The sequence below is a fragment of the Heptranchias perlo genome, chromosome 14 (genome assembly GCF_035084215.1).
Source record: "Heptranchias perlo isolate sHepPer1 chromosome 14, sHepPer1.hap1, whole genome shotgun sequence".
Taxonomy (NCBI): Eukaryota; Metazoa; Chordata; class Chondrichthyes; order Hexanchiformes; family Hexanchidae; genus Heptranchias; species Heptranchias perlo.
The window spans coordinates 26,598,129-26,625,049 of NC_090338.1; the positions used below are offsets into that span (position 1 = coordinate 26,598,129).

At 45.0% G+C, this 26,921-nt stretch overlaps 1 protein-coding gene across 2 annotated transcripts in view; it reads right to left on the bottom strand.

Annotated features, from left to right (window-relative positions):
* Positions 1-8,591: 8,591 nt before the first annotated feature.
* LOC137332091 (carcinoembryonic antigen-related cell adhesion molecule 5-like) overlaps positions 8,592-26,921 on the bottom strand; it is a 38,055-nt gene continuing 19,725 nt past the window's right edge. The window contains exons 6-10 of one of the 2 annotated variants that reach the window (XM_067995807.1): positions 22,815-22,937; positions 21,592-21,690; positions 18,982-19,092; positions 13,964-13,992; positions 8,592-9,062 (exon numbers count right to left, since the gene is read on the bottom strand). In XM_067995807.1, the coding sequence (XP_067851908.1) occupies positions 8,991-9,062; positions 13,964-13,992; positions 18,982-19,092; positions 21,592-21,690; positions 22,815-22,937 (434 nt within the window). In that variant the 3' untranslated portion in view covers positions 8,592-8,990. The remainder of the gene's footprint in view (positions 9,063-13,963; positions 13,993-18,981; positions 19,093-21,591; positions 21,691-22,814; positions 22,938-26,921) is intronic. The other variant, XM_067995808.1, reaches the window with a different exon arrangement.

Consider the following 26,921-nt stretch of genomic DNA (forward strand, 5'->3'; position numbering starts at 1 on the left):
CAGGCACTCGAGGGTGCAGCTGAGCTCCAGCGCCTCCTGCTCTGCGTCTGTGAGGAACACTACTTGTTGTGGCCGCCCTCCAGTCCTCGCCCACTTGTGTGCATTTTGCGCTCTCTTCTAGAAGGGGAGAAAGTACAGATGTGTGAGTGAGTGATGGTGAAATGGCCAATCGATGAATGCATTGCTTTGGGTGAGGCTGTCCGTGAAAGAGGTGCATCAGAGGGTGAGTATGAAACAGAGACATCACATCGGATCAGCATTGGGGTGAGTGGTAGTGGTGGGTCACAAATGGGGAGGTGAGGAAGTGCTCAGGAAGCACAGGTAAGTTGAGGATGAGCATTAAGTGGGTGTGAGGAGTAATGTGATGGAGTAGTCTTGGCAGTGCAGAATTAGTTGGGGGGGTGGGGGGCGGTGATGTGCACCACAGAATGCAGGAGAATCAGTAAGTATACTCACTTTTTCTGACCTAGTCAGGTCATTGAAACGCTTCCTGCACTGGACCCAGGTACGGGATATGTTGCTCCTGCTGGTGACCTCCCCTGCCACCTCGAGCCAGGCCTTCATGGTGGCAGAGGCAGGGCGCTTCCTCTTGTCGGCCAGGTAAAATAGTTCCCTCCTCCTCCTCACCCCTGCCAGTAGCAGCTGAAGTGAGGCATCGCTGAATCTTGGAGCAGCCTTGCCCCTGTGCTGCTCCATTGTGTCTTCTTGCTCTTTGCTCCAGCAAAATCCACTGGAGCAATGGCCCTTTAAATCTAGACGCTCCAGCTGACAGCCTGTCATGCGGGTGTGCAGTCCGCCCACTGCGCAGCTTTCGGACGGCAAACCAGATACAAGGTTAAGGGGCACCAATTAAGCTGCGATTGCGTGAGGAATGGGAAGTTTTTATTAGTTGGGTTTGCTGCCCCCCTCCCCTCCGCTGCCATCCTGCCGCCCTTTTAAAATTGAGCCCATGAATTGTTTGCCCAATGCCACTCAGCGCTTTATCTTTTTAGCAAAATTGACCCCCATGTACGCTGTATATGAAATATTTTTTTGCCTAACGCATGCTATTGAAATCAATTAATCATAGATGATTTAATCCTGCAAATAGAAGCGTTAGACTTTGCAAATGACAAAATTTTTAAATCCCACAACCCAGGCTCACAGTAGAACAAGAATTTTGTTTGAGGTTCTTGCAGCTATTTTTAGCCACACAATCCTATGGTGATTACAAAAAATATTCTGCAGAACTTTAATGATAACAGTGTTCCCACACACTGCACCAAACCGCTCCAAATGATAAATTTTGAATGCACTAGTTCTTTGGAAGGAGCTTGGCTGCCTCCTAGATCAAGAAAAATAGAAGTCTTGGGGGTAGATTTTGACTTTGTGCAATAGTGTAAAACGGGTGACAGTGAATCAGCAGCCCATTTTACATCTCTCCCGATTTTTATTTCTGTTGACTTCAATGGAAATAAAAATCGGGAGAGATGTAAAACGGGCTGCCAATTCGCTATCACCCATTTTACACTATTGCACAAAGTCAAAATCTACCCCTTAATATCTGTCATAGATATTGTGGAAATAACATACAGTTGCAAACTATCTGCAGCAATGACTATACTAATCAAGCAACTCTGAAATCCTTGGGGCCAATTTACATCTTGCTACCATCAAGTTTATGTCTGTGAACAGGGTGGTAGCAGAACAAAAATTGAAAGATAGACCCAGCATTTTGCTATAGGTCTGTCAGTTCCGATTTTCGAGCGGACCTTGATTTAGATAGCCAGCACTACCACCGGAAACAGGCTTCATAAATATATACAAATTGGATCAACTGACGTTGTCAGGACCCTCAACAGAGTGCACAGGCCCAGGACAATATACTTGCTCTTATCTGAGGAGCAGTGTATAAGGACGCTGTGCTTCTCTAGAGAGGATGTCACAGAGTTGTGTCACCTCCTACAACAAGACCTACAACCTACTGTTGGAGTTGGCATAACATTGCTTGCTGCAGTCAAGGTCACCGCAGCCGTCAACTTCTTTGGCTCCAGCTCTTTTCAGGCTGCCATAGGATATCATTAACATCAATCAATCTACACTTTATGCTTGTATTAAGCAGCTGACTGATGCCATGCTTGCTAAAGTAAACACTTTCATCACTTTCCCTATGGACAACTGGAAACAGCAGGATAGGGCTCTGGGATTCCCACAGATTTCAGGCATCCCCCAAGTCCAGGGCATTATTAATTGCACCCACATCACCCTGTGAGATCTTTCAGAAGAGCCCACTGCTTGCATGGACTGCAAGGACTTCCATTCCATTAATGTGCAACTGGTGTGTGATCTTTATCTCGAGGGATTTGGAATAGCAAAATTGAGGAAGTGATGCTTCAGTTGTACAGAGCATTAGTCAGACCCTATCTGAAGTACTACATTCAGTTTTGGGCACTGCACCTCAGGAAGGCTACATTGGCGTTGGAGGGAATACGTATTAGCCTTGGAGGGGGTACAGTGCAGATTCACCACAATGATACTGGGCTGAAAGGGTTAAATCAAGAGGACAGGTTGCATCAACTTGGTTTATATTCTCTTGAGTTTAGAAGGTTAAGGTCTTTAAAATAAAAAGGTATTCAATAGGGTCGCTACAGGAAAACTATTTCCTCTGGTGGGGGAATCCAGAAAAAGGGGCAAAATCTTAAAATTAGAACTAGGCCATTTAGGAGTGAAATCAGGAAGTATTTTTTCACTCAAACGGTAGTGGAAATCAGAAACTCTCTCCCCCAAAAGGCTGTGGATGCTGGGTCAATTTAAATTTTCAAGACTGAGATCAATATATTTTTGTTAGGTAAGGGTATCAAGAGAAATGGATCAAAGGTAGGTAATTTTTTTAAATTCATTCATGGGATGTGGACGTTGCTGGCAAGGCCATGGTAAATGGAGTTGAGGTACAGGTCAGCCATAATCTAATAGAATGGCAGAACAGGCTTTAGGGGCTGAATAATATATACCTGTTCCTATGATCACCAGTAGTACATCATTTAGGTCTGTGCCTGCTTTTCTGGCATCTGCCATGATGCATTTATATTGCACCAATCTTCCATCCCCCCCACTCTTAGACCCTAGACACCAAGTAAGAGGCTGGCTGCTTGGGGACAGGGGTTATCTCCTGCTCATGATTCTTCTCGGGAACCTATACTCGCTGGCCAAATTGCATTACAATCAGATCCATGGCTCAACCAGAGTCCTCATCAAGTGGACTATTGGAGTTCTCAGGCCACGATTCTGCTGCCTGGACAGATCTGGTGGCTTCCTGCTATACAGCCCAGAAAGAGTGTCCCATATTTGCTTTGCAACAGGACAACACATTAGATGAGGGCCTTTAGCATGATGAGGGAGATGACACGGATGACATAGAAGATAGCGAGGAAGCGGGAGGGCTCCAACATCGACTTGCAGCCAGAGCTACTTGGCAGTAGCTCACTGAAGAGCACTTTAGCGGAACAATCCCTGCTCCCCTTCATTAACAGTCATGTCCAACATCTGCCTCTTCTCCCCCACCCCTGCCCCAATAAACTACAACAGCCTAAAGACCAATATTAATATTCATGTCACCTAACATTGATATTCATGTCACCTGACATTGCAGGGTCACCAGCTACTACAGGAACACTCTGTGCGCAAGGTTTCAAAAAGGTTCATCATTTTACTGGCTTACATAAACACCTACACATTACTTTACCTCCCAGGTGAGAGCTCATAGTGTCTGTCTTAAATGATCTATTATCTACTTTAGCGCTGCTATTAGGTGATCCCCCAGTGACTTGAGCATGGGAGGTGGAAGGTTGCTGTGGCTCAGAATAGGGCTTTTGAGATGCTTTGGTTGGCAACCTATAGGAGCTTGGGCCTGGCTGCAGACTGCAGTAACTCAGTGGCTGCCAGGGCACCAGTGAGAACACCAAAACCAACTTGGTAGTTGGGGCACATTTGAATCACATAGGCAAGCTGAGCACATTGATGAGCTACTGATTAGCAGCTCATCAATTTGGAGGGTGTATATTTGGTAGGCCTGACACCTATTTAAAGCGAGCTTGTGCCTCTTAAAGCAGAGGTGTCTTTTAACTTCTCACTTATTTCTGCTGCAATTTGGAACTTTTGGTGAGAAATATCTGCTGTCAGGGCACCTCTTGTTAGTGATGCTGAGGTGAAGGTCATGGCTGAGCAGGCGAGGGCACGGAGAAAGGTCCTCTGCCCCCTCAGATGGCAGACAAGAACCCAAGCAGATGCTGCAGCAGGCTTGGAGGGAGATAGCGGAGAATATAAATGCCAGAAGTATCATCACCAGGCCATGTATGCAGTGACGGAAAATGTTCAAAGACCTTACCAACAGCAAAGGTGAGAATAATGTTGTACTATCTTTTTTCTCAGGGTGATGCCTTGCCACAGCACCTCCCCCGACCCCCGCCCCCCCCCGCCCGCTTCCCCTGCCCGCTCCCCAGTACTCCTAAACCCTCCCCTCCCCCACTCTACATCCTTCTCCTCTAATTACAACAGGACACTGCACCAACCCTCCTTCACATTATTATCACACACTCGCCAGCTGCTGCTATTCCCAGAAAAGGCATAAACAGCATTATTTTATCTAGTAACAACTCTTCCGCTAACTACTTTCACATTTCACACCGGAGCTATTTTCTTACACATATCCACTTCCCCATCTTACTCACAATTTGCTGCTTCCCCTTCTCACCAAGCTCTTTGTACATGCCTCATAAATCTGCACAACTTCCCAAGAAACGCACATTAATTCACTCCACTCTTCTTGCAGGACAAACGGGCTTAGAACAATCAGGAGACGACCCGAACTGGGGAAGGGCCAGCCACCATACAAGCCCTCAATCAGATGGAGAAGAAGGGGCTGGAGATTATTGATGCAGGGAGGAAGCAAAGCATTCCAGAGATAGCAAGGCAGGAGGCCAAGTGCAGCAGGGTGTTTGGCTATTTCTCTTACCTTTTCTCTTTCCTCAAACAATCACACATACAGGCAGCATGGCAAATTGGTGCTGCATTGTGTTGCCACTCATCTGCTACTGCGTAAACTTTGCGTTACTGCTGATTCTTGTCCCACTCCCTTTTTCCAAGTCCATCCCATGACTCGGGTCCTGCCACACAAGAGACAGAAGGAAGCATTCTTGGAAAAAAGAACCACCACTCGCTCCATCCTTTCAAAGCACCAGCACAGTTGCTTTATCTGATCTCTGTAGGCTTCTGTAGGTTTGTCAGAATGGGGTCATCAATTAAGTCTGGAGGGCTATCCCTTGTCAGCCTGTGGACGTGTTGTTTCTCATCAAAGAGAGGGGGAATGCTAGACTACCACAGAATGTAGGTATTCTGAAAGCTGCCTGGAAAGCGGGTGCACACATGCGTGAATTGCTGCTGATGGTCACATGCCAGCTGGACATTAAGGGACTAAAACCCTTTGCGGCTCATGAAGTGGCCAGGCTCGTTGACAGAAGCCCTGATGGCCACATATGTGCAGTCAATGGCACTCTACACTTGTTAGAATATTGCAATGGCTGCAAATCCCAAAGACCTTTACTGCTGGCTCCTGTGGTCCATGGAAAACGAGATGAGTTCATTAGTCCTGGCAAACAGCATGTCTGTGCCTTACTTCAAGCAGGAATGCACTGCAGCCTGACTTATACTGCAAATGTCTCTAGCTGCAACTTGGAATAACCTTGATTGATTGAAATTCAGGACTGTGGTCACTTTAAATGCCTAGGCAATGCCATTCCAGCTTTGGTAGTAGGCTGCAGCTCCTGCTGTAGCATACTGCAGATTCCTGATATGGCCTCTCCTGAGAAGCACAATCGTCTCCTACACTACTCCTCACTGAGGTTCAGATAACTCACTCTGGGCCTGTAGATCCTCTGAGGAGGGTAAGGCTGCCTGTGAGCTGTCCCCCTCCTTCCTGGACTCCTTCCTGTTCCCTGAAGTTCCCCCACCTGTTGTTGCAGTAAGGGGTAGCCAATATCATACCCATCGCAGTAAAGCAAGCATCTCTCCATGCTAACAGAATGATTGAAATACCATAAAATGCAAAAAGTAGCACAATTTCAGCAAAAAACATTTTCAGAAAAGCTCCTCCTAATCTCCAATCAGATACCAACAATCTAAATACTTGCAGGTCCCTTTAAATAGCACTATTTTTCTACAAATAGAAACATACAGCATAGGAGGCCTTTCAGCCCATTGTGCCTATGCTGGCTCTATGAAAGAACAACCAATTAGTCCCTCTCACCTGCTCTTTCCCCATAGCCCTGCAAATTTTTCCAAATACATACAGATGCATAATTACTTCGCTCAGAAATATTCTGCTTGGATCAGGATTTCTAGAAACTGGTGCTAAAACAACCAATCTTTGCACTGCAGCTATTTCATTTTATTCAGCAATTAATCTACTGTAATGTCCAGAGTATAAATTGACCAGGTATTTACACATAGAAATACATAGAAGTTACAACACAGAAACAAGCCATTTGACCCAACTGGTCCATGTCAGCATTTACCCTCCACATGAGCAAATAGTTAAAATCACATTTACCCAGTCTGTTTCCATATCCCTTCAATCCCTTTTCCTTTATCCACCTATCCAATCTAATTTTGAATGTTGACATAGTCCCCGCCTAATCACTAACCCTGAAAATGAATTCCACAGCCTCACAATCCTCTGTGTAAAGAAGTTTCTCCTGCAGTCTGTTCTAAAAGGGTGGTGCGCAGAACAGAAGTAGGAACACGGCGTTAAGTTCTGCACCCCCATTTTCACTGTGCTGTCACCCCATTCCTGTTCATAAACAAAATTGCCCTCAATAAGTGAAAGTGTGTGAGCATGATACTAAGAAAGGATGGAAGACAAACAGAAAAGCATAGGGAGAGTAACAGAAAGATTCAGAGACTGGAAGAGGAGTGAAATTATTACTGATGAAGAGAAATTTTTATTTTTGACCAGGGAGAAAGTTATGGGCCATCAATTATTAGGGTCTTAAGTCAATCTAATTAAATTTTATGTTGATTTATTTTTAAAAGTAAAAAATGGTCTTCACGTAGTCTGGTTTGCTGCTTTCCCAAACGCAGCCATTTGTAGTCTTTAAACGGTATCGTGTGTTCCTGTCCTCAAAGGTACAACTTGGTATGACTAAAGTGCTACAAACAGCAAGATCTCTCACAATCCTGGGCACCAACAAAAGGAGTTTATGATCACAGGCAATGCCTCACAACCTTTAATGTAAATTCTACAGGACCCTCTCTATGTCTTTCACCTCATCTTTATTAAATAAAGATCGCTATTGGTGTAAATGTTGCTGTGAAATGCAATGTTAGATTATGGAGGATGTCACTGAACACCATGGAGTTTAGTTTCCTCTATGTGTAAATCTATAGAAAAATTATTTTACTAAACTGTCGTCGCTTGAGGAAAAATAACCGTATTTTATCCCTCAACTGAAGGAGACTCTGTAGCTCAAAGTCATGAGTGACCTATATAGATCTTCTTCATGAGTGGAATAAAATGGTATTTAACAATGTCTCATTACATTGTTACATTAGTATTACATTTATATGATATTTGTGTCCAATGTTTGTCTGATGCCACAGAGTGGTGGGATGCTGAGATCCTAAGCTCAGCTGCATTGTTGTAGGGAGGTACAGTGCAGAGGTCAGATGCTTCTTCGCAAGGAGAAATGGGAAATGAAGGCAAGTCATCTGCAGAAAGCTCCTTCGAGGAGCCAATTTAGAAGGGCATTCTTGGAGAACCGGAGCAGGCTGCTCACCAGCCCTGTATGTGTGACCTGGGAAGATGAAAGAAAAAACGGGGGAAAATTAAAAATTAAGTTCTCTGACATTTGCCTCTGTGAGAGTGAGTGAGAAAGCTTTCAATTGTACAGCATACAATTATAACATACAATTGAAAGCCTTGCAACATATTTTCCAAGGGTTTCACACCTCAAGTTGTTGTAACACAACCTAAGTTGTCACTGGACATGTGCTTCTTCATCTTACAGCATTTCAAGACTGGGGCAGGAACTCAGTGGGCGGATCACATGGAAGTTTCAAAAAGTGTGAGGGAACTCAGGGGAAGTGTTTTAATAACAGTAATTGGGCAGAAACAGCTTGCGCTGATTTTCCTGCCTAAAAAATTTCCTGTGTCATTTAATGTGCTGAAAATGGCAAAGAAATTTACCCCTTTAGTGTCCAATGAGAGTGCTAGAATAGAACTTTTAAAAAAGTGACATTCAGATTAATAGCCCACAGATATGGTCTGTTGAAAACATATGACTTCTGACAAAATAGTTTCTAAATTACTAACCAACATTTTGTAATTTATATTGGGAAATAGAATGGATTGGTATCTGCTGCATTGCATCAAGTTCTTTCCTTTTTGTGACATCAGATGGCAAAAAAGGAAATTATTTGGTGTGTAACCTATTCAGATTTAACCTCTTCATCAATGTGCTTTCACAAGCTGATATAGTATTATTGTAAAGTTATTAAATAACACAAAATGAAGGTGAATCGCGACGGGGTTGAAAAATTAGCCATTTGAATCTCAGCATTAAATTGTTGATTTTAATTATGATACATAGCATATTTTAGCACATTGTCTAATTCATATTGATGTTCATCAGTAAATCATTTTTTTCCCTAAGCTTAGAAGATTTGAAATTCGGCATCAAAAATGACCTTATAGAGCAGGTTTTACTGTATGTGAACAAGTAGTTGAACCATTAGCTGTACATTCTTGAAGGAGATAATAATTGTAAGCAATAAAACATAGGAGGTTTGCTTTTCAAAGCTGTGTTTCACAGTCATTTAGGAGTGGTACCCTTTGGGCTGTATGGTGTAGCCGGACAATACCATAAAGCACTCAGTTCATTGGAACCATCTATTAACTTCTTATCTTCTCAGTCACAGGGTTGAATTTCAAAGATGTCAAGAAATAATTAGACGTCCAGTTACTCAGGGCTCCTGACATTGATGTCTGCATAAATCGTCAATGGACCAAAGTCCGCGGAAGACTTCAGATACTATAAAAAATGATTTTTTAAAAAGATTTTTATATCTATGTATAACTACTTTAATTTATTCAAAGAGATAGTTTTTGAGTGCAGATAATTAAAGAGGACATATATATCATTTTAAAAATAGTGTCTGAGAAATATCTCAAACACACACAAATTGCTTCAGAAGTATGCTCATTGTTGTTACTTAGGCAAATACAGCAGCCAATTTGCATATAGCAAGAAACCACAAACAGCAAATAAAGCAAATGACTAGTTAATCAGTTTGGCAGCACACCAGGAGAAACTCCCTACTTTTCTTCAAAAGGTGTCATGGGATCTTTAACATATATCTAAATAGGCAGCCGGGATCTTGGTTTATGACATCTCATCTGAAAGACATTGGGCTCGATGTTACCAGGCCTGCGGGTTTCCGGCGGGTTGGGTTTCGGAAGCGTGGTCAACAAGCTCGGTGAAATTAGTGGGTTGCCCGCACGATCGTAGCAGGCAACACACTAATAGGAATCAATTACCTGCTCCTCCGGGGTCCACGCTGCTGGTCTGCGCGTCGGGCGGGCTGCGCATGCACAGTACGATCTGTCAGCTGGAGGCTCTCTAGTTAAAGGGGCAGTCCTCCACTGACAGATGCTGCAACCAATGGAACAAATTTCAGCATGGAGCAGCCCAAGGGGAAGGCTGCTCCCAGTTTAATGATGCCTCACCCCAGGTATCATCAGATGGGGTGAGGAGGAGGGCGAAGACAGAGATCTTCCACCCGGCGGGCGGGAGGAAGCGGCCAGCCTCTGCCACCAAGAAGGCCTGGCTCGAGGTGGCAGAGGGGGTCACCTGCGCAACCAACATATCGCCCACCTGCATACAGTGCAGGAGGCGCTGCAATGACCTCAGTAGGTCAGCCACAGTGAGAACACGAAGTCTTTCCCCTACACTCCATCTGCCACAACACTGCCCCAACCCCACATCTCCTTTGGCACCGCCAACACTACTCTGTCACATCACCCCTCATACCCACTCAAACCCCATCCTCATCTTACCTCCACCTACTCACCTCGCCAGTACTCATCCTGCCACTAACACGCGACCCAATCCTCATACAATCTCATGGCTCTATCCCATACTCACCCTCTCGTGCATCTCCCTCACGGCCAGCCTCACTCAACCTGCCACCACCTGTGCTGCAGCCACAGGGCATGCATCACATATGTGCAGTAGGCAGCGTGAGGCAAATGTTTCGTGAGCATGAAGGGGGTGCACAAGGGTGTCGGAGGGTTTGCCATGGGTGTTACCTATATTGAATTTCAGAGCAACAAACAGCACACATTATATTGGCACCACCACTGCCATGTCTCCGCGAATCCTGTCTGTTGTGTCCAATAATGCCTGCTCCTGGGTATCACTATGAGGACCCACCACTGATGCCACCCATCGTGTTACTGCAGAGTAGGTGCAGGTGTATTTGCAGGGCTCGTCCGCGCAGACCACTGAGAGACATCGGCGGTGTAGCCGGCTGCACCCTGGAAGGATGTGGAGGAGAAGTTGTGGAGGGCAGTGGTGACTTTGGCAGCGACAGGTAAGCACTTGGTGCTGGGGCCAGCCAGGAGCAGCTCGGCATGAAAGAGGCTGCAGATCTCCACGACTACATGTCGAGCGAATCTGCGCCTCCGTGTGCACTGCTGCTCGGAGAGGTCCGGGGAGCTTCACCTCGGTCTGTGGACCATGTGGCGAGGGTAGTGCCCTCTGCGATGCGTCTCTCTCTGCGGTAGCCCTCCCTCCTGCTGTGCAGGTGGGCGTGCAACAACACCGTGTTGGGGGGCTCCACGTCTCTGCGGCGGACCGCGTGGACTGCGAGGCTGCTGGGGCTGGTCATGCTCTTCGTCCTCCGAGGGTGTCCACGCACCACCCATCTGGCAGGTGTTGGTCTGAGGGGTTGTGCAGGGTAGGTGGGTGGTTCCTCGGACTGGGGCTGCGGTTTCGTGTCAGTCTGTCCTCTGGCTTGGCGGGGGGTGGTGGGGGGCAGGGGTTGCCCTATGTGACGCGGTGGCCTCCTGCGTGGGTGAGGGCTCTCCCCCGTGGGGTGCACCTTGGCAGCTGCCACAGGCTGCTGGCTGCAACACGCCTGGTTGGAGAGAGACTGTTTCCCCCAGTGTGTGAAACACGCTGCGATGCAGGTGAAATCCCACACTTCCTCTTTTGACAGCTGATTCAGCTCATTAACTGACTTCAACAAGCAAGGTAAGTACTCTCAAGTGGAACCCCGCTGGCTTTAATTGCCTGCGGGATTCCCACCAGCGGGGGCCACGCACGCAGCCCCGCACGTCATCGGGGAACCCGGAAGTGGTCGGGATCGCGGCGCGATCCGGTCACGTGACCTCATATCAGGATTTTCGGGGCCCCCCCGCTGGAAACCCGCAGGAAACCTGACCCTAAAATCGAGCCCATTACCTCTGACAATGCAGCACTCCCTCAGTACTATAAAGTACAATAAAGTGTCAGTCTAGGTTATGTGCTCAAGTACTGCAATGGGATTTAAAACCACAACTTTCTGACTCAGAGGCAAGAGTGTTACCAAATGTGCTAAGCCGACACTTACATATCGGAATATATAAAAATATGTACCAATAAAGTCTACTTTGACGTACTAGAACATAAACCAGCATGAAAATAGAAAAAGACCATTCAGAGCATCAAGCATTCATTAACCATACTTCTTTCACAGACAATATACAAGCTACTTTATTGCAGACTCTACCCCATTTATTTAATTTCCCCAGGAAAGATTCAACATAATTTCGTCCAAAAGATAATCAAGTAAAACTTCAGCATATTTATTCCTGCAGTACAGGAACCATTATGTACTTTGGACTTTTTTTTAATTCGTTCATGGGATGTGGGCGTCGCTGGCGAGGCCAGCATTTATTGCCCATCCCTAATTGTCCTTGAGAAGGTGGTGGTGAGCCGCCTTCTTGAACCGCTGCAGTCCGTGTGGTGAAGGTTCTCCCACAGTGCTGTTAGGAAGGGAGTTCCACGATTTTGACCCAGCAACGATGAAGGAACGGCGATATATTTCCAAGTTGGGATGGTGTGTGACTTGGAGGGGAACGTGCAGGTGGTGTTGTTCCCATGTGCCTGCTGCCCTTGTCCTTCTAGGTGGTAGAGGTCGCGGGTTTGGGAGGTGCTGTCAAAGAAGCCTTGGCGAGTTGCTGCAGTGCATCCTGTGGATGGTACACACTGCAGCCACGGTGCGCCGGTGGTGAAGGGAGTGAATGTTTAGGGTGGTGGATGGGGTGATTACCTCCATTCATATTTATTCCTATAACCTTCAATCCCATTTGTAACCCAGATATTTATCCACTTGTTTTTGAAATAATTAACCAACACTATATTAATTGCTCTTGCTGGGAATTTACTGCACATATTCAATGCTGTTGAAAATAAAGGTGTAGGGGGGGGATTTTCAGACCTGAAAAATAAGCAACTGGCAGAGGAAAATCTGGTGGGGACCTTGTGCACCTATTTACCCTCTTAAATAAATTTTCAGGCAGGCTTTTAGATGAGCATCCAGAACTCCCACCCAAAACAGGCGGCAGGCTGTTTAAATAGGCAAATAAGGTCCTACGCCTATTGCAACTTTTGTGGAGAAATGGGTGGAGCATCCATTATTCTATCCATGACCAAGACTGCTCACATCCACCTCTGCAACATTGCTTGCCTCTGCCCCTACCCCAAACCCACCAACATTAAAAACTCATTCATGCTTTTGTCATCTCTAGACCGGATTTCTCCAATGTCCTCCTTGGTAACCTCCCAACCTCCTCCATCCATAAACCCATAAACTCCAACTTGTCCAAAACTCAGCTGCTAGTATTCTGTCCCACACTAAGTCCCAATCATCCAACTCCCTTTTCTCGCTAAACTATTATCCCTGTCCCTAAATGCATTGAATTTAAAATCTTCATCCTCATCTTCAAATTGCTTCATTGCTTTGCCCCACCCTATCTCAGCAACATCTTTGGTCTTATAACCACAGCCAAATCCTTCAGTTCTCCAATTCTAGCATTTTGTGCATGCTGCCCTCCCTTCACCTCACCACAGATGGCAGATCTTTCAACCGATTCAGCACCAATCTCTGGAACTCCCTTCCTTGCCTCTTTACTTTTCTCCACCTTTAAAAACCTTTTCAAAGCTTATCTTTTTGACTAAGCTTTCAGTAATCTTACCTCCAAGCATCTGATTTGGTTCCTTTACCTATTTTATTTTTTCTCCCCCCTTTGTAAAGCACCTTGGTATGATTTCTATATTCAAAGCATTATATAATACAACTTATTCTTATTGTTATTCTGTGGTTACACTCCAACTACCTACCTGGTATCTGCATTATCTATGTCTCTTAACATTTTAAAGATCTGGATTGTGTTCCACTCAATTTTCTTTTCTCCAATGAATATAAAGTTAGCTCTGTGAGTCCCTCCTCATTAAATCAAATATATACTTCTTTAACATACATTTTAATTCTAATGTTTGATTGAGGCTTCTGATGGCTCAGCAAGTTTAGCGAGTGACTAGCTGAGCCATACTAGATCACCAGGAAACCCACATTGGATCCCAGTCTGAGTTGAATTAGGGGATCTCAGCCATGGTGCCATAGAGGCATTGCAATTGACCTCACTGCCGAAAGTGTGTGTGTGTATACGCGTGCACACATATAAGTTGGGTTAGAACATCATTGAGCTTGGCTCTGATGTCCCATGACCTTGTCACAATTCACTCACTGTCACGATTCACACATGAATCATGGCCACTTGGGTGAAGTACCAGGAGGGGGCATCTGCTACCCAGCGAACCACACCCCAGCAAGGAATCAACACATTTTGAGGGGAGGGTAGAACATTGGTGAGAATCTATCCACTTACAATATCCGAGGGATGGGCATCACTTAAACCTGTGAATAAATGAGAATAAGAAAGTTAGTGTGTATCTTACCAGGTTGTGTATATAACCAAATCAAAGTATTCAAACTAGACAAGAAGAAGGGCATAATGGTGCTGCAATTTGCTCTGCCACCATGTAGTAAAATCCAGTTTCCAACAGAATATGGTCCTGATCTCAATTGTGATGCGTTGTGAAGGTGAAAAGTTTCCTCACAGGGAGGGAGGGAGAAACAAAAGTTGGAAACCAAAGGCTCAAAATTCCACCGGTCCTGTTCCATTGATGGAAGTGGAGCAGAGCAGAACCACTGTCTGTCCATGGTCATGGATGTAGACCCTGTCCCAAATTGCGGGGACAGGATTATTTGCATAGCGTCTGCATGGGTGCTTCAGGCATGCCCACCCAATCTGCCCTTCTATGGCAGAGCAGCCCACAGTCACTCCATCAGAGGACTCCCTAGGCCCTTGCCAGGCTGAAGAAAAAATTATTTTAAAAGTCTTCAGCTCCAACGGGAACCAGGAATCTTTAAAAATAACTTAATTGATCCCCTCTGGGATCAATTACTTTTGTGTGTTAAAAGTTTGGGGCCTTTCAAAAGGGCTTGATCAGAACTCACACCAGCTCTCAGCTGGTGAAAGTTCCATTGATGCCTTATAAGGGTGGAATGGGTGGAATTCTCAGGGCAGGCTAGGTTCTTCCCCAGACATGCCCCTTTGACATGGAAGGCCGCAGGCAGAGGTGTCACTCTCTCCTCCTTTCACTGGAAAATTATGATCTACACGAAATGGGACAGAATCCTGAAAGAATCCCACTTTCCAGTTCTTGTTCCGTAGCCTTGTAGTTTACAGCACTTCAAGTGCAAATCCAAGTATTTTTTAAATACGATGAGGGTTTCAGCCTTTACCACCCTTTCAGGCAGTGAGTTCCAGACCCCCCCACCTTCTGGATGAAAGAAATTCTCCTCAGCTCCCCTCTAATCCTTCTGCCAATTACTTTAAATCTATGCCCCCTGGTCACTGACCTCTCTGCTAAGGGAATTGGTCCTTCCTATCCACTCTATCGAGGCCCCTCATAATTTTATACACCTCAATTAAATCTCCCCTCAGCCTCCTCTGTTCCATAGAAAACTACCCCAGCCTATCCAATCTTTCCTCACAGTTAAAATTCTCCAGTCCTGGCAACATCCTTGTAAATCTCCTCTGTACCCTTTCTATTAACAGACATCTGGATGCAACAAGCAGATTTTTTTTTTTATTCGTTCACGGGATGTGGGCGTCGTTGGCAAGGCCGGCATTTATTGCCCATCCCTAATTGCCCTCGAGAAGGTGGTGGTGAGCCGCCTTCTTGAACCGCTGCAGTCCGTGTGGTGACGGTTCTCCCACAATGCTGTTAGGAAGGGAGTTCCAGGATTTTGACCCAGCGACAATGAAGGAACGGCGATATATTTCCAAGTCGGGATGGTGTGTGACTTGGAGGGGAACGTGCAGGTGGTGTTGTTCCCATGCGCCTGCTGCCCTTGTCCTTCTAGGTGGTAGAGGTCGCGGGTTTGGGAGGTGCTGTCGAAGAAGCCTTGGCGAGTTGCTGCATTGCATCCTGTGGATGGTGCACACTGCAGCCACAGTGCGCCGGTGGTGAAGGGAGTGAATGTTTAGGGTGGTGGATGGGGTGCCAATCAAGCGGGCTGCTTTATCTTGGATGGTGTCGAGCTTCTTGAGTGTTGTTGGAGCTGCACTCATCCAGGCAAGTGGAGAGTATTCCATCACACTCCTGACTTGTGCCTTGTAGATGGTGGAAAGGCTTTGGGGAGTCAGGAGGTGAGTCACTCGCCGCAGAATACCGAGCCTCTGACCTGCTCTCGTAGCCACAGTATTTATATGGCTGGTCCAGTTAAGTTTCTGGTCAATGGTGACCCCCAGGATGTTGATGGTGGGGGATTCGGCGATGGTAATGCCGTTGAATGTCAAGGGGAGGTGGTTAGACTCTCTCTTGTTGGAGATGGTCATTGCCTGGCACTTATCTGGCGCGAATGTTACTTGCCACTTATGAGCCCAAGCCTGGATGTTGTCCAGGTCTTGCTGCATGCAGGCTCGGACTGCTTCATTATCTGAGGGGTTGCGAATGGAACTGAACACTGTGCAGTCATCAGCGAACATCCCCATTTCTGACGTTATGATGGAGGGAAGGTCATTGATGAAGCAGCTAAAGATGGTTGGGCCAAGGACACTGCCCTGAGGAACTCCTGCAGCAATGCCCTGGGGCTGAGATGACTGGCCTCCAACAACCACTACCATCTTCCTTTGTGCCAGGTATGACTCCAGCCACTGGAGAGTTTTCCCCCTGATTCCCATTGACTTCAATTTTACTAGGGCTCCTTGGTGCCACACTCGGTCAAATGCTGCCTTGATGTCAAGGGCAGTCACTCTCACCTCACCTCTGGAATTCAGCTCTTTTGTCCATGTTTGGACCAAGGCTGTAATGAGGTCTGGAGCCGAGTGGTCCTGGCGGAACCCAAACTGAGCATCGGTGAGCAGGTTATTGGTGAGTAAGTGCCGCTTGATAGCACTGTCGACGACACCTTCCATCACTTTGCTGATGATTGAGAGTAGACTGATGGGGCGGTAATTGGCCGGATTGGATTTGTCCTGCTTTTTGTGGACAGGACATACCTGGGCAATTTTCCACATTGTCGGGTGGATGCCAGTGTTGTAGCTGTACTGGAACAGCTTGGCTAGAGGCGCAGCTAGTTCTGGAGCACAAGTCTTCAGCACTACAGCTGGGATGTTGTCGGGGCCCATAGCCTTTGCTGTATCCAGTGCACTCAGCCGTTTCTTGATATCACGTGGAGATAATCTGTCTGACCACTTTTCCAGGGAATAGTTCATGGACAAGGAGCTTTTTAGGAAACAATTTAAAATGGAAGGAGAAGATAACCAAATAAGACACATATTTTTTAATTGTTGCATATTTAGCAGGTTTTGCCAGATCATATCACTGTATCATTTGTGCATGTCACTGTATCATTTCTGCATGTCATTATCATTTGTGTATGTCGCTATATCGTTTGCGCATGTGGCTATTGAGGAAAAATTATTTGGTTTACTGAACTCTCCTTCTCCAAAGCAAAGAAAACCCCCTTTTAAATCTGCAGTTCTTCACCCTCACACCATCTCCCCCCCACCACCACCCTCCCCCTACCCCCCACTCCCCCACCCCCCCAATCTTAGTTATCATCGTCGGAATTCCCCAGTAGTTCTCCCGATCGGCCTCCATAACTTTGGCAGAAAGTTGGCGGAAGCCTCATGGTGCATCTGCAGTTTCCACTAAAGTTATGGGCCCCTGAGGCGATTCCTGATGAAGAAGTATATTTTTTCTTGCCGTGTACAGAGGATGCCTTCCCAGTACCATCCATTGGTAAAGTTCTTCAAGTCCTTCCAACTGATGAATCTCAGGTTGTCGCAGTTTCTGTACTCACACCGCTGGCCCCTGATTTTTCACCCAAACTGTGGCAGAAACCCAGAGACAAACAGCACAGGGCAGCATAAACTGCACCTACCCGAAATTGGTCATGGTCACAAAAACTTGATAACCTATGACACTAGAAAGACAATTTCTGAATAGAGTCTGTAACATCTGCCTATATATCAAGGGCAAATTATCTATCATACTGTAACTTCAACCTTTTTCTCATTTCCATGTGGACTTCTGAATACTGTTCCAAAAGTGCAGAAAATATGTTTTGCCAATGTATTGTATTTTATAGAAAAAAATTCAGGTTCTTTAATAGGCTTGGGTGAACCACGCATCCAAAAAATGTGTCTGACATTGAGCATCTTACTTTCACTCACCAGAAAATCCTAAAAACTGTTAAGACTGGATTTCCCTAAAAGGGTATGTCAAATTAATCTGCTCTTTATATTCTTTTGACTGTTTTCAATTAAATAAGCTACGTACATGACTACAACACTGCTTTACATCTATTCTATTTAAATCGAATGGTGTTTTCTTATCAAACTCAGATGACATATAGTTGTTTCAGATAAGTGAAAGTTTGGATAATTGAGAGCATACTTTCCGTTAATTATGTTTGGATGAGGAGATGAGATAACAGAAGTATGAATAATTGGAAATTCAGCAGATACTGAAAGGCTCATATGTTCTGCCTTGCCTATCTGTGTTGCTGGGTGCACTATCCCATCTTGTTATAGAGTAAATTATATCAACTTAGACTAGTCTGAAAAGGCTCATCAATCTAGCAGTAGTGCTTAAAATGTACTGAGATTTTATTCAGAGTGTCTGTGTAAGTATCTGTGCTGAAGCTGAGAATGAGAAAAAAGCATTAGGGGCCGATTTTGACTTTTGGGCGACCGACCGATGGAGCGCGCTGGCCAGCCGCCTGTTCTGGCGACGAAGAGGCCATTGTGATTTTGAGACCCAGGCCTCAATTAAATTTGGCCGTTGAGCTGTGGTGCGCCAAACAGGCCTCCCGATGCAGCTCACTAGATTAAGGTCTCAAGAGCGGGCCAGGACAGTTGCCAGCAAGGTAAGTTGCGGGGTGAGTCGTAAACACAGAGGGTGGGGGTCCCGAGGTGGCAGTAGCCCCGATTATTCTTGTGAGCCCCGAAGGAGCAATCCTGCTCCTCCAGAGCTCACGAAAATAATTCAACACTTGCCTTTGACAGGCCTCTTCAGTTCCATTGCCTGTGGAATTGACCGGAGCTTGCATGGCACAGACTCTAACCAGTGCTGACCTAAAATGGCAAACGGAGTCCTATTTACGTCAAAGGACCTCAATTTCCACATTAAAAGGGGCCTATCGCCTGAAACAGGCGGGTGCTTTGGACACCCGGCAGTAGGACTCTTTCAAAATGGAGCCGGCCACATTGCCGATCTTAACTGGGCGGTAAGGCCACTGACTCCATTTTGAGGCTGTTACTGCCCCATTAACGCCAGGTAAAGGCAGTGAAATTTTACTGCTAGCCCTCCTATTCAGTATTTGAAATACCTGATGTTTGATTTTCAAAGGTGAGTGATGCATAATGGATTCCTTCACATTCTGCTTCAGTGGAGTTTGAAGTTATCTTGTCACCAGTCATTGTGTCCTTCTCAGTGACGCCTATGAAATGAGAGGGTAATATTAACCAATCTAAAGATTTGAAGGACCATTATTACCATGTTGGAGGGGGTGAGGGGAGTTATAATTTTCACCCCATGCAGTCCAAGTTCATAGAACAGTTTAAATAGTGTGATCTTTTAAAGTTAGGGCTGCTACCTATTCAATTTCTGAGTGGAATGTTTCTAAAATATATAACTTGGACATCAAAGGGCCGATACTCCGATTTCGCACCACCAAAACCAGCCGGCCATGTATATTGGGAAGCAGCTGGTGCATTGTTCATGATTTTCTGTCCCTTAAAATTAATGGGTGGAAAATCGTGGGTCAAGGCACACAAACTCAGAATTGGCCCTCAAAAGTCGAATTTTTAGAACTGAAGCTCATTTTTACTACTTATTTCTGTGCCTTGTGATCCAAAATCATTACTTGTGAAACTTACTGAGGTTTTCAATTAATTTTCATTAACAGAAAGGCAAATACCAGAACTCAAGCCATGCCACCCTTTGTCCTGTCCCTCTCCAACCTGCCACCATCTGGGTGGACTTAGGAAAAGGTGGGTAACCCTACTTAAACTCTGCCACGTTAGCCTCTGGGACAAAGTTACATTTTTTCTTAATTATTGGTTTAATTTTATTATTGTGTTTTCTGTTTCTCCCCAGCATCACTACGGTACTAGTCTACTCAGTGCTTCAGTTTTATTTTTTATTTTGTCGTTTCAGAAATGGTTATGAGACAATAAAATCAGAATAGCCTACATGAAGACAATGTGGGGCAGGTCTGAGAATGAGGCCTGCGACTAAACCCAAAGCTAGAACAGACCAGGACAAGTCAAGTAACAATTGACCATGCAGCAAACACACCATGTTTAACTACAAGTATATTGTAGCTATCCATTACTTTATAACTGTTGTGCTAAGAGGCTGAAGTAAGCATTACATATCATGCGACTAAGATTGTACTTGCTAAGATTGTACTTGTCAAAGTATCATATGAGAGTTTTGGTGCATTCAGAAGGGAGCCTTGATGCGTTGCACTTGAATAAACTGTTTCTGTTCGTGCCTCACAAAAATCCTTCAGCCTGCTGCACTCCCTACGGCATTTGCTCCCTCCCTGTTATTAGGTCTTACCTGCCAGCAGGGAAACCAGTGAGCTGGAGCGGGGAACCCATTTGGCACCTGCAGCTCATTGACAAAATATTAATGGGGCCCAAGTCTGAAAGTGGTTCAGGCCTCCCGAATGCCATGTTGGGCGAACATGGCCGATATTGCACCTGTTCGCCTCCCAAACCCAAAGTCTCCCCCACATCTTTTTAATATAGCCCATGCCTGATGAAAGCAGGGTATGTGGAGGGGAGTGGGGGTCAGTAAAATATAGGTAGCCTGGCATCCACCGCATCCACGTTGCACACGTATCAATTTAACAGGCACGTTTCGGCAGCATGTGACGCCATCGCCCCAGCATGCAAAGGCCTCAACGAGACTCAGAAGCTGACGTCATTCAGGACCCTAATGACATTTTAACCTGCAGCAGCATGGTAGGTGCCTGGTGCCGGCCCTCCCATTGAAACCCGGCGCTGAGGAACAGCAATCCCAGAAGAGGGACGGAAAGGTAAGTTCATTTTATTGTTTGAAGGTTTCCTTATGGGCCAGGAAGAGCAGGAGTGCTGCTCCGGGCCCTACATGGAATCTTTGGGCCTCCTCTGCCCTGGGCTTCTCGTGATCGCCTCAGAACTCCCCGGGGGTCACCCACTCCCTGATGCTGGATCCATGTCATTGACGCCGAAGCCTGGTGCTTGCCATGCCGGCCCCGCGCTCCCCCGTCGCCCTTTTGGTCGGGAAGTCAGCACACTATATGCTAATGAAGCTTGGCCATTAAAATTACCCGAACCTCCCTTCTGCTGCTCCCGGAAGGGCCAGCTGCACGCTAGACCGCCATCCCACCCGGGAGAATAAAATCGACCCCCAATATTCAGTTGTACCATTCAGCAGATCTTCTACTATAATTACATCTTCATCTCAATTCACAGATTAAGAAGCGAAGGCAAATGCTCGAAAAATTTGAATAAAGGGTCAGCACCCAAAACATTAACATGATCTCTTCTCTCCACAGATGCTGCCTGGCTTGTTGAGTATTTCCAGCATTTCATTCCAGAGTTGTACTGACACACTGACCTTCCACGCTTCCAGTTCAGACACAGTCTGGGGATTCTCTGACTGCCCCACAGAATAATTTTTTGCACATTCACTGATTAAGGGAGTACATACCAGATTTAAACCTGCCACTAGACTGTTTACAAGGAACAAAATTTGCTTTCCAGGCATGGAGACCAGCTTCTGAATGGTTCATTTTTATTCAACTTCCATTATTGTTTTTCTATTGCACATTTACCAGTATGGTTTCAATGCTGCTTCCAAAACAAATGCGTATATAAACTGAGTAATAGTTACTGAAAATCCATCTGAAAAATTATTGGTGTATCATTTTGGTTCTTATTATTACCTTTCATCTCTTGCATTTTGCAGATATTTGAATAAACTGCTCCTGAATCATCCCGATTTTCTTTTTTTTCTGGTGACTTCTGCATTTGACTTGTTTGACCTGAACAGAAATAATAGATGCTATTTAGTTGCAAGTAATTCTAGGGCAACATTTCTGAAGTTCTGGGACCTGAATTCTTCCTTGGGTTTTAGGTTTAGGGGCTAACTATAAGCTTTAGTTAAAGGGTATTGTTTATAGCAAAATGAATGGTTTGCTTCAAATTCTGAAATATCAGTTTCATGTTATTTTCTGTTTGTTTAGCCCTTTAGTTGATGATGTACCTATGAAGTGTATCAGTCAGGAAACTTGCCGCAGTTTGAGTTCTGTGCATCAGTCTTGTCAGCCTTGGCTCAGTGGGAATACTCTCACCTCTGATTCAGAAAGTTGTGGGTTCAAGCCTGACTCCAGAGACTTGAACACACAATCCAGGCAGTTACCTCAGTGCAGTATTGTTGGAGGTGCCACCTTCCGGATGAAATGTTAAACCACTCGGTTGGATGTAAAAGATCCCATGGCACTATTTCAAAGTAAAGCAAAGGATCTCTCCATGGCGTCCTGCTCAATATCTGTCCCTCAACCAACATCACTAAAACAGATTAGATGGTCATCTATCTCATTGCTGTTTGTGGGACCTTACTATGTGCAAATTGGCTGCTGCATTTCTCTACACTACAACAGTGACTGCATTTCAAAAAAAAAGTACATCATTGGCTGTAAAGTGCTTTGGAAATTCCTGAGGTCATGAAAGGTGCTATATAAATGCAAGTCCTTTCTTTCGACCACATAATCCAATGGAGTGCTGCAATGTTGGTGGTGCCACTTTTTAACTGAGACAGTAAACGGTGGCCCTGTCTATGCATTCAGGTGGATGTAAAAGATCCCATGGTTCTACATGAAGAGGAAAATGGGAGTTCTCCCGATGTCCTGGCCGACATTTATTTCTCAAACAATGCTATCAAAAACAGTTTAACTAATCATTTATCTCATTGTTTTCTGTGGGACTTTGCTGTGCACAAATTGGCTGCTGCGTTTACCTAAAAACAACCTAAAAACATTTCAAAAAGTAATTCATTAGTTGTAAAGCACTTTGGGACGTCCTGAGGATGTGAAAGGATTCTATATAAATGCAAATTCTTCCTTTCTTACTTACTTTAAGCTGAATTTAAGCTGTTTGCTTTTCTCACCTGAGTCAACGTGCTTTTTCCAATAATAGACTGCTGCTATTATAGTGCATATCAGAAGCATTAGACACAAGCTGATGATGATGACACTCAAGTTTTTCCTCACAGGGTGTCCAGGACTTACTTCTGTAACAAAAAAAAGCTATCTTCTTTATTACTGTAATTGTTTCAATTGACCCGAATACAGCTGATTTTCCAGAGATGATCGTGTTTTGTTAGCAAATACTCGTGATCTGCAGAAATCAGTTTAACCCTTTAACTACCAACCCTGTGAAAATTTGTATTTTAAAGGTTATTTGTTACCTTTTTGATATTTGTTTTGTTTGATTCATTTTACGAATGCTTCTAACAAATTTTTACAAATACTTTGATGATCTGCCAAAATACTTAATTTATTTAAAACTGAACAGTAGATTGAGCTTGGCCCATGACATCATTTAGCAACAGCACACAACTATAAATAGTGTGCTGCCATGTTGCTGTTCCATGAAACTGTGAAGCAAAAGGTGGCTTTGTTTTTACTGCACTCTGTGAGGTTGTATCCTCTCTGGGTCTTCAACTAACTCAAGCTAGAGACTCATTACATTTATTGATTGTTCTTTATATGACATACTTTTCCAGTTCAGTGTCCCAGCTGTATTTCAACATCAAGGGCAAGTGGCAGGATGGCTACTGGGTGTCAAGGGATCATGCACTGCTCCAATGGCTCATGATACCACTTTTCAGGATGACCAGTGTTCCAGAGGAGCACTACAATAAGGCAAATGGTAAAACCAGAATTCGCAGTGAGCAAGCCATTAGGATGCTGAAAGGCAGGTGCAGGTGCCTGGATAGGACAACGGTTGCCCTAGTACAGTTTCTCAAATTGCGGTAGTATGCTGTGTCCTTCACAATTTCTTTCTTCTGAAAGGCCTGCTAATAGAAATCCCAAAGAATGCTGGATAGTTGGATGCTGAGATAATTGATGTAGAAGACCAGACCACAAAGAGGATTCAACAGGTCCATAGGCTACAGCTAATGGACAGCTGTGATGTAAACTCATTTGGGACACTTTCACAGATGCCTAAACAATTCCCATTTTCAAAGCTTTTTGAGAAATTATGGTTAGTGCCTCTGCTATATCATCTGCCATCTTCTCCAGTATTCTGTAGTACATGCCATTGTGGCCTGATGACTTTTCTACTGTCAATACCCTTTCAAAAAGTTATCTGCAGTGGAAAAAGCGGGGAGAGAAACAGAGAAAGAGGGAGAGTAACAGACACAGAAAGACAACAACTGAAAGAAACATACAGACTAACAGAGAGAGAGAGAGAGACAAAGATAGAGAGATAAGGAGAAAACAATGCAGCATAGTGGCATCACAGAGCTGTTCTCCCAGCAGTTCCAAAGCCTCCTGATGAGACCTGCATATTAGAGACCTCCAAAGACAATTCAAATGGTGACTGTTCATAAAGCACAAGCACTCCACAAGCAGCAAATACAAAACTAGTCCAAAATCAGGTAATATATACAAGCTGAGGCTGCAGAGATAGTGGATGCATTGTTCCTTAGATTCTAGAACAGTCCCAGCAAATTGGAAGGTAGCAAATGCAACCCCGCTATTCAAGAAAGGAAGGAGAGAGAAAACAGGGAACTACCGGTTAGCCTGACATCAGTCATTGGGAAAATGCTGGAATCCATTATTAAAGACGTAGGGAGAAAAATTGGATAAGGGCCATTTTTGGGCATAGATAGCATGATGTGCTATTACCCCGTGCCCAATTACCTCTGCGCAGGCAGGACACAAGTTTCTGCCAGCCCAAGCACTCACCTGCAATCAGCGTTCCATTCCAGGCCTTGCACGTGGAATCAATGCAATTCGCATATTACCAGGGGGAGCTCATTCTCTTAAAGGGAGGATGTTTCTTAGAAATCTCTTAAAGGTAGCTGATACCTGTTATTTGCTGAAAATAGACAGTCTACTGTCCGCACAGAGTCTGAACGGAGATCAGACATCGCACACGTAAAACAAAGATGCAGGTCCCATCCGTATGTTTACACACTGATGAGTTATGTTAAAAAATTGAATAAAGGTTGCACACTACTAAATCCCATATCTTCCAATCTGCACGCCAGACCTCACCAATCTGCCGATCTGAGTTGGTACCAGGCCTGCGAGAGTGCATGCACCAAGGTTCTCTGCTGATGCACTGGAGACCTTGGTGCAAGAGGTGGACAGAAAGAGGGACATCCTATATCCAAAGGAGGGGGGGAGAAAAAGGCAGTGGGAGGCTGCAAGGGACGAAGTCAATGCACAGCATCATGAACATGGATTCAGCACAGGAAGAAGTTCAATGCTATGATCTGAGTGGTCAAGGTGAGTGAGGTCAACTGTCAAGTGGCGTCTCCTACCAACTGCACCACACACTACACCCCCCCCATCACCCACATACCAACAAACTCTTTCCATCAGGACTCAACTCTTCCAACCAGATGCTTCCTATCACCCTTACACATTACCACTGATGCAAGCTGCCCACCCACAACTCACAGGCCATACACACTAGCAGCTATTCAACCATGACAGGCACATCACCCAGATACATATCCCGCTTTCTTGCAGGAGAAAGTGGCGCATATCAGGAAGCAGCAAGTGGCAGTTGCATTTAGCCCCTCGAGTCTGTTCCGCCATTCAATGAGATCATGGTGGACCTGTGACCTAACTCTATATACCCGCCTTAGCCCCATATCCCTTAATACCCTTGGTTCACAGAAATCTATCAATCTCAGATTTAACATTCACAACTGCCATCTGCCGAAGAAAGTTCCAAATGTCTCCCACCCTTTGCATGTAGAAGCATTTCCTAACTTCACTCCTGCATATCCTGGCTCTAAATGTTAGGCTATGTCCCCGCATCCTAGTATTCAAGACTAGGATGTCTGCAAAAACAGTTACAAATGTCTCGGCAGCCAGAAGCAATAATCCAGCCACTAACCTGTAAATCCTGCATGGTCCCTTTAAATAGCGCTGGTGGGGAGGTCCTCCAGGCACTCTAAGACATATTCAGATGGTCGGGGTTAAGACTGTGCATTGAGTTGAATGTTAAGTCCCAAAATGGTATCTATCACTTTAAATCATCGTTGCACACTGATTGAAGCCATTTTCGCCCTACTTTGCATGATTCCAGCGTTCGTTATCTCCGTTTGCGCTAACTCCTATACCAACTTGGCGTCCGGCACACGTCACTCTGGAAACATGCGTTAGCATCCAAGACGCCATCAAGGATGTCAGAAAGGCCTTGTAGTGCCGAAACAACGGGCGCTACACGGTCCCATTTAGGGCCCATAGTAACAGGGCACTTAGAAAATCGTAATATGATTAGGCAGAGTCAACGCGGTTTTATGAAAGGGAAATCGTGTTTGACAAATTTTTAATAGTTTTTTGATGATGTAACTAGCAGGATAGATAAAAGGGAACCAGTGGATGTAGTATATTTGGATTTTCAAAAGGCATTCGATAAGGTGCCACATAAAAGGTTGTTACACAAGATTAGGGCTCATGGGGTTGGGGTTGGGGTAATATATTATAGAATCATAGAATCCTAGAAGTTTACAACATGGAAACAGGCCCTTCAACCCAACATGTCCATGTCGCCCAGTTTATACCACTAAGCTAGTCCCAATTGCCTGCACTTGGCCCATATCCCTCTATACCCATCTTACCCATGTAACTGTCCAAATGCCTTTTAAAAGACAAAATTGTACCCGCCTCCACCACTGCCTCTGGCAGCTCGTTCCAGACACTCACCACCCTTTGAGTGAAAAAATTGCCCCTCTGGACCCTTTTGTATCTCTCCCCTCTCAACTTAAATCTATGCCCCCTCGTTATAGACTCCCCTACCTTTGGGAAAAGGTTTTGACTATCTACCTTATCTATGCCCCTCATTATTTTATAGACTTCTATAAGATCACCCCTAAACCTCCTACTCTCCAGGGAAAAAAGTCTCAGTCTATCCAACCTCTCCCTATAAGTCAAACCATCAAGTCCCGGTAGCATCCTAGTAAACTTTTTCTGCACTCTTTCTAGTTTAATAATATCCTTTCTATAATAGGGTGACCAGAACTGTACAC